The sequence below is a fragment of the Poecilia reticulata genome, linkage group LG11 (assembly GCF_000633615.1).
Source record: "Poecilia reticulata strain Guanapo linkage group LG11, Guppy_female_1.0+MT, whole genome shotgun sequence".
Classification (NCBI taxonomy): Eukaryota; Metazoa; Chordata; class Actinopteri; order Cyprinodontiformes; family Poeciliidae; genus Poecilia; species Poecilia reticulata.
The window spans coordinates 1,314,275-1,329,603 of NC_024341.1; the positions used below are offsets into that span (position 1 = coordinate 1,314,275).

A 15,329-nucleotide genomic window follows, 5' to 3' on the forward strand; every position below is an offset into this window, starting at 1 on the left:
GCTGCAGCCAGACCCTGTTTTAAATACATATCGAAACCACGACAACGCATGCATATATATATATATATATATATATATATATATATATATTTATCATTACCTAAAACCTAAAAAGCCATTACCTATTTCAACCTGAGATTACATTTTTCAACTGTTGTAGTGTGGGTGTTGTTTCATTTCTTGCCTGATTTCACTTTGAACATAAACTCAGCCTGGTAAAGACATACGAGAAAAGTTCCAAAGTACAAACCCTTCTGATGCTCACAGAGACTGAAGTTTGAAGTAGTAAACACTATAAATGTGGGTCCTGATGCGTAAACATTTCATTGAGTCTGTGATGAAGAGTCATCATGATGCTGCTGTCAGACAACAGTGCTGATGTCGTCAGCATCATCAGGTTTCTTGGGCTTACTGGGGAGAGACTTAAGGTACTCCAGGTGGCGCCGGGCGTCCTCCTGGTTCTGACGAACATAATACACCACATATGATATTACCATTGCAAACCAACCAAACATGGTGACCAGCATGGCATAGTCTGTGGTCCTTTTTGCCAGGTTACACAGGTCAGTGTCAACTGCCAGGAAAGGTCGACCCTCCTGATCAAGAAGTTCGGAGCTCCTGCAGAGGACCCTGGCTGCAGCCTCGTGGTTGTGAGCCATTCCTCCAATGGCCTGCTGGAGGGCGCAGTCGCAGTGCCAGGGATTGTCATCTACAATGATGCGGGCCTTCAGTCGGGCAAAAGCATCCCTGTGAACGCTAGTGATGCGGTTGTGGGAAAGGTCCAGCACCTGTAATGTCCCCTCAATGCCACTAAAGGAACCTTCCCCTAAAGTTTCCACTGCATTATAAGAGAGGTTCAGTTCCCTCAAAAGCCGGAGTCCACGGAAGGCTTGGTCGGGCACAGCACCTATTTGATTGTGGTCCAGCCTCAGGAGGACAGTGTCGACTGGGAGGTTGGGGGGAATCTCTTTGAGGCGGGACTGACTGCAGGTGACGTTGAGACCGTGGAGGTGGGGGTCGCGTAGACAGCTGCAGCCCTTTGGACACATGCTGGCCGAGGGGAAGCACAGGGCCATGAGGACAAGGCTCTGGAGGAGCAGGCACATGGGGATGGAGCGCGACAGCCACAAGTCCAGCAGAGTCATACTGACCGGCTTCTAGCAGCATCCCGCCTGGGGCCGCAACACCACCACTGGTCCTTTACACACATGGCATAGTGGCTGCTGGACCTCACACTCCACTCGCTACAGATACTGGTGGATGAACTGGTCTCATCATGTTGTGTTGGGATCTGGAATGACATGAACAGACAGTCAGTTGAGACATGTTATCCTTGTTATTCCTTTTACTGGTTCTGATTGTATGCAGAGCAGGAGCAACTTTTCTCAGTGTCTCGCCTTGTATGCCTTTGGGTAGTTTTGGCTTTTTTGGATATTAGTTTATATAAACTGTTTTAATCTTAATTAATTGTACTTAGTAGTAATAGTCTAAAATTAAACTGATATTGATTCCTGTTCAAGAGAACCTTCCTATATATAAAATATGATCACTAAGTCACTTAAATTGGTTTTATTGAACTTGAGATTTTTGCCGGGAAAATAACTTTTTATTAATGACTTCATTACTGAGCATATTCTTTATATATTTGTAACAGAAACATGGTTGGATGAAATAGTGAGACAGCTGTTAAGCCACAATAGCTTTGTTTTGGCTATGCATAGCTATTAACACAAACATGGCGGTACAACTGGTTCCTGAAAACATTGGACTTCTAAGGCATAAAAAGACATTTATTCTGGCTCATACAAAAGAAAACCTCCAGTAGAGGCAGGATAAGATGCTAAGTTTATCTTAAAAGTATGCATAACCTGCATATTACTGTGAGTGAACACTGAAATTCTGGAAACTCTGAACAACCTCAGACTGTTATGCCAGTAAGACCCTTGGAGAACATTGCTTCCATTCAACTTGTTTGGTAGAGAACAAAATAGGTAACTTAACGCTGGATATGACATCAAACTGTGACTTGAGTAACTGCTGTGCCATAATTCTGACTGAGACATGATTAAACTCCTCTATTTCTTTTAACCCTTATAATTGTCAGGCTGACAACATTCCGTTTGGATAGGGGCAGCACTAAGCGGTAAAACCTGAGGTGATGGTGTTTGCATCTACACTAATAACAGCAGGTGCAATAATGCCAAGGTGGTCTCATCTCATTGCTCTCCAGATATCAAGTTTTTGACCATGAAACACAGACCCATTTTTATGCTCAGGGAATTCATCATCATCATCATCATCATCATCATCATCATCATCATCATCATCATCATCATCATCATCATCATCATCACTACTGTTTCCATCTGTCCTAATGCCAGATGAAGAGGCTCTGAGTGAGTCTACAGTTCCAGCAGGGACTTCCAAACTACACATCCAGAGGGTGTTTCCACTGTTGGCAAGGACTTTAATCAGGCCAATGTGAAGACAGTGAGATGCAAAGGGAACAGAACGCTGCATTGAAATGTGGCAATAGAGAAGTCATCCATGATTTGGCGAACACCAGGCGCATGTGGTGTTTGATGCCCTCAACAACACTCCAGTAAGGAAATCCACTCCTCAACCAGGTTAACTGATACTCAGACTTGCGACAGCTGATGTTCAGAAGACCTTGAGAAGACACAACATGCATAAAGCAGCAGGTCCTTATAACATACCGGAACTGGTTCTCAAGAACTGTGCTAATCAGCTGACTCGCATCCTAATGGACATGTTTGGCACCTTGCTAAGCTAGGTTCAAGATGGCCATCATCATACCAGTGGCCATAATGTCTTCACTTAACGACTACCGCCCTGTTGTACTCACTCCCATCATGTTTCTAGTTGCTGGTGAAGGATTACATCATCTCAAAACCTCCCTCCTCTTTTGAGGACTCCAGTTTGAGGGTTGGTAAGAATGCTTCAAGGGTCATCTCCCTCAGCACTGCCCCCCTGTGTTCTGAGCCCACAGCTCTTCACCCTGATGACCCATGACTGCCATGCCAGGTTCAGTTCGAACTACAGACGGTACTACAGAGAGGAGGTGAAACATCCTGAATGTCAAGAAAACAAAAGAAATTGTTGTTGATTTCAGGAAAAATCAACCAAGTCACCCACTGCCCCCCTCCTCATCAATGATGCTACAGTGGAGCAGGTCACAAGTATTAAATTCCTTAAAACATGCATGACAGAATCAAGGCAACAGTCCAGGTCTGTTTTTGATGAGGGAACACCATTGTAGCATGACATATACCCTTTAAGAGTTTTGTTTGATTTCATCAGGGGCATAATAATTCTGTATGCATATGATTTGACACATAGTGTAAGAGGAACATCAGCCTTATTTTCAAATAGGATGAATTGTATTTTTGTTATATACAGCATATTGAATTACTAATGTAGTGTCTGATAACATATTATAGCTTTGTCTGATAGCATATTATAGCTTAAGGCCTCAGGATTATTTGTAAGACAGAGTTTTGAGCTGAGTGACCAAAAAAGACAAGACATGAATGCATAAAGATAGTCGAAGCCACAAGCTGCTGCATGAAAAATGTTTGCCTGCAGATAAAACTGTGCTATAGATAGCTGCAGTTGTATGTTTAGAGGTAAATAAGCCAAATAAGGGAAGCTGAGTGTGCACTGTTTGTATTCCTATTTGGAGAATTCGACTTTTAGGATGGGTACACAAATCTGTGATGGGCTTGTTTGACATAAATGCACCTTTATTTGTATAAGACCATGTCAAAAGAGTCTTCTGTAGAAGGTTCTCACATAGGCACAAAGACAAGATTCATGCAGTCTACACTTGGATCAGCTTACATGTGTTCAACTTATCTTTGCCCATTTTCTCTTTTAACATACAAAAAGCTGCCCAGTTTTCATCTTCCAGAAACTGTTGATAGGATGCAGATAATTGGACAAAGACAAGAACAATAACAAACGTGTAACTGGTATGTCAGGTTTTATTTGTTCTCACTCAACATTAATATGCCTAAAACATATCAATGTTTTATGCATTAAAAACATTGGTTTTTTTTAATGCATAAAAACAATTTCAGAAATATAATTTCTGAAAATTAGATTTTCAGAAATTGCTAAAACTAACATACTAATAGTAGGTTGCTACAGCTGTTACACAGCCACCCTGTGGTAATCTGAGAGACATACTGTCCACAAAGTGACTCATAATCTTGCAGTAAATCTCAACAAAGTAAGCAGGTATTAATTTACATTCAGCGAAGAGCATAGGTGGCCTTCACACTTCCAACCTGCAAACGGTGAGCTGACCACCTTCAGGAATTCACCTGCAGTTTTCACAATAGAACAACTCACTGTGTTGGTTCATGACAGCTGCAGCAGATGGAAGAGGACAGGGCAGATCAATACAACCACTAAAGACAGTGATGTTTTCTACATGAAACTTTAACAGGTTCCAAACAGGAGAAGCAGTAGTGAGAATCAACCTCCTTCATGGAGGTAACTATCAGTGTTTAAATTAGAATACTTACTGACAGTAATACATTTCATAATCTGCATGTAATTTAGCATGAAAGAGAAAAAGAGAAAAAAGGCCACCATCATTTTTAAAAAGGAGCCAGGATTTTTATTTGTCTTTAAGGTTTATTCATTAAGCTGAAAATATAGACAACCTTTATACTTGATATAAAATCCCCTCCTTCTGTCGGCTCCATATGGCAGAAATGTGGCAGGTTGTGAAAACCTGAACACTGAGCTCCTGTTGTAGTTATCTGCTGGCAGAGGAGCAACACTGATGTCCAACAATAGACAATCAGGAAAAAAAGACAAAGGGTGGTCTGTTTACAGCAGAGACCTCCCAGAGCCTCATCAAGCTGCTCGTCCAGCTGCTCTCCCTCAGATACACTGTCTCTGTTCAATGTATAAAACCCACATGGTGCACACAGACCATTCACTATTGTAGCACAACATTCAGTGATTCACAAAAATCATTTTATGAGTGATCTCAACTTGATATTAATTAGGACAAGTCATAACACCAGATAGGAAGAACAACAGCATTGACCCACAGCTGCTGCAGATCCACCTCTTTCTGTCATCTAGTGGTCATGTGACCCAGCAATGTTTCAACAGTGCATCAGTTTACAGGGATCCCACCAGGATTACGCCAGCCTGGCCATTGCTTTCCTTCGCAATTTTGCTCCATTCAAATCTCACCTTATAGTCAGTCAGCGGAGAAGTTCTGAACAATGATGTTGATTTTTTGCTCTGTTTTAGAAGTTGTTCAACTCCTGAACAACTTCAGAACAACTCCTGAAGTTGTTCAGGAGTTGTTCAACAACTCCTGAACAACTTCAGGAGTTGTTGAAACTGCCTGAAGTTTCAACAATGGCAGGGAAGGAAGTGAAGGAAGCCGTTCAGTCTGTGTTGGCCGCACTTCCAAATGTTAAATCAGCATTAACAGCCACCTTGTTCAGATCATCACTTCTCTGTTCACAGTGGAGGATGGTTGTTTACAGCGCAGACAATTTCTGCTAAGCTTCATAGCATTGAACTGTTAAATTACAGGTCAATGCCAAACTTTAGTGTTTAAGTAAATTGTAAAACTTCAACAGAGTCCACACCTCCAGAAACCAATTGTTTCTCAATAGCTGAGGGTCCATACCCTCAGGATGAACCATAGCATAAAACAAGGGGCTGGTTTTTACCAGGCTGGATGACGTTGATGACGCTCTCCTTTATTCTTTTATGGGGTTAGATTTGTGCTGACCACACTAAGCATCTGGATTCAGCCTCAGAGAGTGTCAGGAACTGGCGAGGTGACCTCGAGGGGATTGACTTTAGAAGGAAGATCCATCCACATGTTCCCTCATGTCATAATCTCTGTGACCGTCTGATCATTGACCTGCCATCAGCTCTGCTGCAGTGCTTCTCCTCTATCATCTCAGCCGAATCTCTGGTCTTTTTGTAACACTGACCATTTTTCTGACATATGAGAGGGTCTCCTGTCAGACACGTTGCGTGGCGGGTAGAACCAAATACAATAAAGAACTAATAGTGGGTAGAAAGAAGCTAGCAGTCTGAGCCAGCAACACCTTGAGCACCGGCCCTTTTTGCTCCTTGCCTCCAAGTGCCCTTTTGGTCAATTTTTTATTTATTTTTTGGTATTATTTCCGAAGCCCTCTTCTGACACATAAAAACATGTGCTAAAATTCTTTACTTTTTTGTTTCTTTTTTGTATAACATAATAAGCCGGTCACCTTGTTACCTTTGACCTTTTGCCCGTGACGCAAGACGCAGTTGCCTCTCGTGCAGCTCGGAGTCGTGGTTTAAGCAGAGAGGTAATGAAATACAACAGACACTGACAGGCCTCTGCGTCTGCCTTTCTCTGAAGAACTACTGAGCGGGAGGAGACAGCGAGGTGAGGAAAAACTGTTCTTATCTATCGATTCAGTATTTTTATCATACAGACATTAGGCTGTTGTTGTTGTTGTGCTATTAGCAAGCTGCTAGTTAACGACTTTGCTAGCAAAGCAAGATAACTAAAAAGCTTCTTCCCTGTATCTTTAATGATATCAGTCATTCTTCAGTATCGCTTATGCAATAAGGGCACATCACCCATTCAAAACCAATCATCTCTATAATGGATATATGTCCGATCTTCTAATTTCCTTTGCTGCATAATGTATATTGCATTTATTCTGGCGTTAGGTAAATGTATCTTGAAGGAGAATAACACTTAAATAAAAGTCCAACAAGGATATTAATTTAGAATTAAAAATAACTCATCCTGAATTACCACTATAGATATAATGAATGTAATAAAAGTGACATTAATGAAGGGGAAAAACTCAAGCCAGACTTTAAGTAAGCTTAGGGTCTGGTTCACAGAGTATGAAGTTAAAATTGTTTCCCAATTATTCAATGAAAAAAAAAAAAACTAACCTCAGTTAAGTAAAATAAAATTGTAGTCAAAACTTTTGGAATAGTAATGATTCCTTTAAAAGAAAAAGTTTTGTTTAAAATACTTTTTTAAATTAAATAACTCATTTTTACCAAACATAAACATTTATTTGCACACATCATAAATATTTTGTTGTGATTTTAGGCCCTGCCCACGATATCATGTGAGAATAACAAGCAAAACTTTGAGTCACAAACAAAAACAAATAGCAAGAAAAGATTTCTGACAAGCGCAAATAAGTTTGTTTTGCAAAAAAGAAAAGTCACTTCATGAGTCAAAAATGTGTGATTTACATTGTTTTTAAGCAAAACTCAGTAGGCTTTTCTCATGGTGACATGCATTAAGAATTCAATTTTTGCTTTTGTTTTTTTTTCTTTTTTGTGCAGTTCCACGTTAAAGTTTGATGCAGCTCTGCTTTCCTGAATGGACCATCTTCATCTCCACTGCAGCAAACAGGCAGCTCTTTTTATAGATTACAGTCACTAAAAGGTTGCATTGTGCCCTTGTTTATATTTTTAACAGTGTAATTCTGTAAAGACAAAATATGTAAATCAGAGCTAGACCACCAGCTCTGATCTACATATCTTGCTAAATTGCGGGTTTGAATATTGCAATACCTTCCTATAACAAAATAGACCTGCAGAAAGAAATTACTAATAAAACATCTTATATATGCATAGTGTTATATGCTCTACATGGAGATGTTCGTTAGCTTTGATTGTATATGTCACATTTTTGTAATTTATCATTGTTTATTAAACTCTGAAAGCTGAGAGGCTTTGTTAATATTCTGTCCTAGAATGCGGTTAGATGGGCCCTTTTTTTTGTTGTTAAGCACCTGCCCCTTTAGTGGTCTCTGCACGGCCCTGCAGAGCACTAAGCACAGAAGGAAGACCAGAGATCCAGACTGCCTCAGAGCTGATGGCAGGCTGACGATCAGAGGCTCACAGAGATTATGACATGAAGAAAGGATGTGAGCAGAGAACATATGGGAGGATCTTCCTTCTAAGGCCAATCCCTGTGGTCAGAGGTTGAACTCACAGGCTTCGTGTGGTCGGCATCAGTGGGAATACTGATGAAGTAGACAGCACCATTCTATACCTGTAATAAGTCTGCAGAACTGCAAAGGTAGAAACTGGAAAACAGGTAAACTGACTATAAATTCTGCAAAAGCTACAGCAGCAGTGTTTATCTAACAAATAGTCAGTTCATGTGAGAGCAGTTATGATTCAAAGACATCAAAAACACATAACAAGCATGGTCAGTGAAGGTCATTACCTTGTATAATTAATTTGCACTTCTTTTTAACATAATTTTTAAATTATAAAATATTTAATATTTATAAATATTTCTGTTTATAATATTCTAAAGGGAAGATTCAGCGAAAAGATATGAGAAAAATGTCTATGTACCAAGGAGGTTCGTGGATCTGTCCAAGAACACTAAACTGACTATTTTTCTAAACTAAATGAATAATTGCCTTAATCATTACTTCTCCACTTCTGTGTCAAATGTGTTATATCTGTGGAATGGAGGAGAAAGGAGCATAAATTTGACTTTAGGATCTTTCTTGTTAAGGATGGAGAAAATCCAGATGTTAAGTGATTTTTAAAAAAGCCTGTCTGATAAAATGTTGCATAAGTCCAAGACATTATAGGGTATGGTGAAAATAATCCCTCCATTTTTTATCAAACTACTGTTGATTTTAATGTTTGAGACATTGGATGAGAACCCAAGTCTTTGTCTGTTGGACCTCCAGAGGGACTCTGGTCCCTCCAGCCCAGCTGTGAGATCCAATCCCTCCAGCGGTGGCTGGGTCAGCCCCGGGGCCTTTTGCCCTCCTGGAAGCACCCAGGGGAACCGTACCTGGTACCGCAACACACCTACTGTAGATTTCTGTCTGTCTATTTTCATTTCAATGAGTTTGGGTGGTAAACATTTTAAAAACTGCTGACCATCACTCAGAGTTAAACTGTGGCAGTCCTTGTAGTGAGTCCATGCTGGCATTTTCCAGAGTGGACTGAAGTGACTGACGCTGACAGCGTTACAGCCACACACACTGTGTTACTAAAAACAGTGGTGCCAAAGGGAATTTGAAGCCATTAACTTGAAGTGCCTCTCGGTTGACGGGAACATGCCACTGTCTTCCAGCTCTGTTACAGAGGAAGGTAGGAAACTATGCAGAGCTTACAGTGTGGCTAACATTTACATATCTCTGATTATAATTGACATTCTTGATTCTGCGTGGGAAAATAACTTTTTTCAATAGCAAACCAATGTCGTCTGCAGGGTCAAAGCAACTCACGTGATTCTTCTTGCTGAATCTGTAGATCTCAGTCACCTGTTACTGAGCTCTACTGCTGTAAAACAGTGTGGAAGAAGACATTAAAATGCTAAAATTAAAACAAAAAATTAGCTCCAACATATATCCTAAAGCAGAAGTCCTAAAATCAATACCAATATTACTTAAGAACTACAATAATAAAACTATTTGTTACAAAACACTGAGTTAAAACCTCACAGAAGCATTGCTTCCACTGAGCGATACCGATCCTGGACCCGCTCGGTTGTAGGTCCATAGGACAACGGTCCAGTGTGGTCAGGGTGGAGATAATGACATCACACAAAACAATCCACTGATTGGAAGACAGAAAAACATTAGAGCTTGAGACGAGCACGAGACAAAATCAGGGACAGAGGTTGGCTGTTTTGTCGTCTGTCATCAAGAAAGTCAACCTTTTTTTGACTGATGGGTAAAAAAATCCAGTCATAATCTGTTTTTACCTAACAACTTTTACAACAATTGACCTGTTGTAACCTGACGACACATTCTCACAGCTTCCTCCTGAATTGGGGCTTGCTGCAGAGGTCACTATTGTGAGGTCTTGGGCTTTTCTTATGACTGTTTCAATCATGATCTGGAGGCTGAGTCTGCGCTCTGCTGCCACATTAGGGACTGGAATTAATAGCACCACTACAGCCAAAGTTTTGGAATCATTTCTCTCAGGGAAGCAATCAGAGTTCTGCAAGACTTTCTAAATGAGAGACGTCCTGATTCCCCAAGTCCTTCCCTCAGTGGGAGGAAATCCCACTCCTGGATAGCAAGATGCACTGTGCTCAGTGTTCAGGTCTGAAATAATACTCTGATGGTTGTTTTTCTTGATTGAATGATTGATTGATTTACTTAGCTACATGGTGCTCTCTATGCATAAATTTGTAAATGCCTGCACCTAGTGGTCAGCTGTGTGAATTGTAATCTGTCTAAATGACAGATGACCTTCAGATGTTTCTGTCACCATTTAAAAAGGAAGGAGAAAAACAGCCAAAGACAGAAAAATCTTCATTTAATGCGGTTCCTGCTCAGGCGCAGTGAGAGTGGAAACACTTTCCTGAATTGGCTTACCATAAAATAGTGAAATGAACCACAATAAATCAAAAATATATCTAGTATATATGTTTGCCGTCCAATTCAAACAAGATCAGCCGAGGATAATGGACAGCTGAAAAAACAGCTAAAACATTTCTGTTTAGAGGAACATGATATGTTGGATAATTATCTTTAATGCTGTCCTGTATTGACTTAGTGGTTAAATGTTTTCTTTTATTAGCTCCATATATTGTGTTACAATCTTCCTAGGATATTGATGGTTTTAAACCACGAGTTTCTGACCGAAGAACAGTCTTTGGAAACACAACCCTATAAAATAGAATTGCCATAAATCCATATGGTGATGATGATGTGTCATATGGAACAGCAGAGTCTGTCTTCCTGTTGCTGTAAACAGAAAAGTACTTTTAACTTTTTCCATACTTTTTGAGAGCAGATCAAAATATGTTGAATGTGCTGCTGATTTCTGGCAAAACAAAAGAAAGGAATGAGCACTGTCACTTTTCCTTCTACACCGACTATACAGGAAGCGTGGGCAGTGTGACAGTAAACAGGCAAACAGAGAAAACCTTCTCTCAAGTTTAAACCCTTTTGCCCCAGGATTATAAAATGATTGAATGCTATTATTTCTAACTAAAATGCACACTACAGTAATTGTGACCTTATGAATGCTAATGTGCTTAGCATTCAGAAGCAAAGTGAATGGACTTTAATCACGGAGATGGAAACCCAGCTAACAGGAAGTTAGAATCAGTCTACAACAGAGACTGATGAGGCTCAGTGCTCTGATGGGAATGTTTTCTTGACTGAACAGGTTACCTCTCCAATGTGTGACTAATTAACAGGTTCATTCGCCACCAACTGGCCAGCAGTGTGAACCGTAATATGTCAAAATAACAGTCAAAGGTTACGTTCACACTGCAGCCTGAAGTGACCCAAATCTGATATTTGTTTTCCCCTTTTGTCTGTATCTGATCTTTTCATGACTGAACAACACAGATCGGATTTTTACAAATGTGACTCCACTATCACTTGGTTATGTGTTAATAAGTCCGATCACTATCTGATCTTTTCAAATGTGACCTGTTTCTGTACGACCAGGTCACATTCATTCAAAGATGGAACATATTTGGTTAATGAGACCTACAGTCTACACGGAGAGTTTTTGACTGTGTCGGAGGACAGAATCATTATTAGACTTTTGCTAAAATGTAAATAAATAAATCAAAACTAAGAACAGATTTTTCTGAAGGGGAAATGCATTTTAGAACTGGACTGTTGCTGCTGCAGTCCCTCCTTGTCCAGTCAGAACAGTTCAGATGCGTTCTGTTTTGTAATGCATTCTGTTTTTCCTTCAAGCTTTATGAAGACTGAAGGGTGATATTTGTGTCACTCTTTGTAAAAGTCACCATCAGCCACTTGGGACAGCGGCTGGGCAACAAATATTATCCAGTGACAAAACTGAGTGATGGAGCACAGAATAACTTAATTTAAAAATGTTTATTAATTCATCCATTCCAACTCGATAAGGTGTCTTGACTTGGATAACACTCCTTCTTTTTTTTATTGATTATGCGTCTTTCAGTGAGAGGCCCTCATTATTCAGAGCTGGCAAAAACATAAAATGTTCCAATCAAAATGTACAAAATACTTTTTGTACATGTGGGAATAATAATTAAAAAAACCAAGCATAAGATATTAGAACTAGACCCAGAATTTAGGATGTGAAATGTTTTTCCGGAGCTGTGTTCAAATGCTGATTAGAAACGTAACTGGGCTGCTGGTGGTATGAGGGATCCTCAGGGAAAACCATCAAGACGTTCTTGGATCTTTTTGCTGGTAAATGACCATCTGTTTTTGTTTTGGTACAAACCTGCTGCTTTAAAATAAACTTCCTCCATGAGAATTTAGAGCTAACAAGGTCTGTATTATTGACATTAAATGTGGGATAAATACTGTAAAATGTTAACTTAAGGGAAAGTCTGACATTAATAACACTCACATGTTAGATGCTGTCTTACAGCTGATTGTGTACTTATGTGATCATGCAGAATGAAGCTCAGTTACGAGTCTTTTACTGCTTGGACAAAAGCTCAGTAGTCTGGTGTTCGACTCAAAGTTCTGGTGCAATATTGACTAATAGTGCTACTAACCATCTCATTCCAAACACACAGCAATTATTATGTACTAACTCAGCTAAATTGGCTTTATGTTTAACGAACAGAGGGACAGTCTAAACATGTCGGTTGACACCGTCTGTACATTGACTCATGAAATCACTTCCTGATATCCTGATATGAAGCCTAGGCGTAACTTCAAATGGGAAGACACTTCAGTCTCACCTGCATTGTCCAGTCACTGCATCATGTGCCTCAGTAGCCAATCACCATCAGACCTCGCCTCATTATAACCAATCATTGAACCAGCCTCCATTCATAAAGACCTCCATCCATGCGCCCATTTAGCTTCAACCCACCTCCACCTCTCCTCCACCCTCATCCTCCTGGCTCCTTCATGCTTCCATCGTCTCTTCAGCCTCCTGTTTAAACTTTAGCTTTAATAACAAAGTTACCTAATTTTTAAAGTTCTATCAGTAATACTTTTATAACAAATTTATATCAGTAATAATTTCTTGGTTAATGTCAAGTTGTCATAATAAAGACATTTTGAATAATGTCAACTTTGTATTAAAAGTGTCATAATTTACCAAATGACGCTTTATGACAACAGTCATAAATATTCATGAAGACTTATTCATGTTCATAACAAGTGTTCTTGACAGTGTCATGTCAGTCTTATTCACCCCCCCTTCAAATAAAGTGTTACCAAACCCTTTGATGCAACTCAATTTATCACATAACCTCATTTCAATCCCTTGGCTAAACAATTGCTTCCTTGAGGTGTGGTTTACCCAAGCGCTAATGTTTGGCCATGGCATATGTAACACACCAGATCCACTGTATCTTTGGAACCAATCTGTGAACGTCCTGAAATGGCCAAGCCAGAGTCCAGACATGAATCTGATTGGATATCTCTGGAGAGAGGTGAACATGGCTGACAGACGTCTCCATCCAACCTGATGGAGAAAAATAGAGCAAACCAACAATGAGCTGAAACAAGCCCATAACCTCAATGACCCACTGAGCTGATCTGATCAGTAATCACTTCAAACTATAAATCACAATTTACAAAACATGTAGAGGGAACACATGGCCATGCTGAAAATAAAATCTGAACACCAGTTGGACTTGTACACCCAACCGCTTCCTGCTACAAAAAAAATGGAAAGAATCTGAAGAATATGCTTTTACCTGCTGCCTCAAAACTGCTTTCAGTCAAAATGTTTGCATTTCTCCTGACAGGAGGAGCTGGCAATCAGGAATCATTATCTTTCTGCGGAGAAGAACTTATTGTCCTTCTGTACGCTGCTGCATGTTTTTACCCCGTCGCTTCGGTGGCATGAATTACAGAGCAGGGTGGACTCATCACATACACTGTGACCTCTACGACCTTGTAGTGATGGTCATGAAAATGATCACATAAGACTGGGATCTGTCTTTAGGTTGTTCCAGTGTTCAGACAGCAAATGATTAAGTATGTGAGGGCAGGAATATCCCTGCTATTTAAATAACACAACATTAAATTAATTAGGTGAAAGATATCACTATGGTAATCACCACAAACAAAGGTTGAATAAGTTAACTCTAGCACACTGCATTAAAAAATGAATTCTTCAAGATTCCATATTGTTTTGCTTGTTTGCCACACCTCCATATTTCAGAACAAAAATATATGTATACAAAATAAAACCTCGGAAAACAAAAAACAGCTACTGGTATTTATTTTTTTTAGAAATAAAATTCCTGCCATCTGTGGTGTATTTCTTTGATACTTAGCATGTTAAAAATGGAGTAAATGACTTACATCCCTTTCAGTGTCGCTAAATCCAATCAGAAATCAGAACTGATCTAAAAACTGAGCGTAAGGCCTGGTGGATGGGACAAAACAACAATCAGAAATGGTTTTAGTGATTTGCGATTTGGATGTATTATCCTCAGGTGTTTATACTCTGGTTTCCATTCACATTTCTTTTTTGTTCACTTACTTAGTTGTTGCTGTTTTAGTTTATCCTTTGTGTTCAGTGGCGGTTTCTGATACGAGCGACATGGGCAACCGCCCAGGGTGGCATATTGTGGGGAGGTGGCATTACTCTCCATTATTCTCTCCGTCTTTCCATTGTGCCCCAGTTATATCTGTTGTTTCTGGTGTTTTCCTTTGTGTCCTCAAAATTTATTTATGTTTGTTACTTTCTTAATTAAAAGTAATTTTTCATCTGCAGGCTGTCTTCACCTGGGTCCTCCATTCCACACCAACATGACAGAATATGAAACCCTGAAGTTTAGATATTCAAAAGAACTGTAGCAATTAATTATCCTGGGATTAATCAATATAAATATCTCACTGAGAGAAGGTTGCTACTCCTCCTCGTTGCCCAGTATTTCCAGGAAACAAATTATGATTCCCTCCTTTAACACATCTGATTCAGATGATTATAGTTCAGCAAAAGCCTATTAAACTGAAATCAGGTGTGTTGGAGCAGGAAAACACATAAAACCTGCAGAGCGGTGTACCTCGAAACACTTACTTAGATCACAATGAGCCCCATCTACTAAATACAGGAGTAGCAGCTTTTCGAAAATCCAAGAAGTAAGGTAATCTTGATATTGTTCATGCTAACTATACTAATCAAACTAAAGGTCGTTTAAATAAAATAATCCATTTCCAAACTGTTTTGGTGGGCTGCTGTCCAGGTCACTCTCATCAATGGTTGCCAGATCTGACTCATAATTTCCAGTCCAAACACAATGTAAAAACTTCCCAACTCCAAGAAACCCAGCCAGATTTCAAACCCCTGTTGATTTGATCTCAAACTCCTCAAGGGTCCATATACTATATATA

General features: G+C 39.7%; 1 protein-coding gene across 1 annotated transcript in view; it reads right to left on the bottom strand.

Annotated features, from left to right (window-relative positions):
• Positions 1–80: 80 nt before the first annotated feature.
• Positions 81–15,329, bottom strand: part of lrrc3b (leucine rich repeat containing 3B) — an 18,460-nt gene continuing 3,211 nt past the window's right edge. Inside the window, exon 2 of the mRNA XM_008421251.2 lies at positions 81–1,291. Coding sequence (XP_008419473.1) covers positions 363–1,145 — 783 coding nt within the window. The 5' untranslated portion in view covers positions 1,146–1,291 and the 3' untranslated portion in view covers positions 81–362. The remainder of the gene's footprint in view (positions 1,292–15,329) is intronic.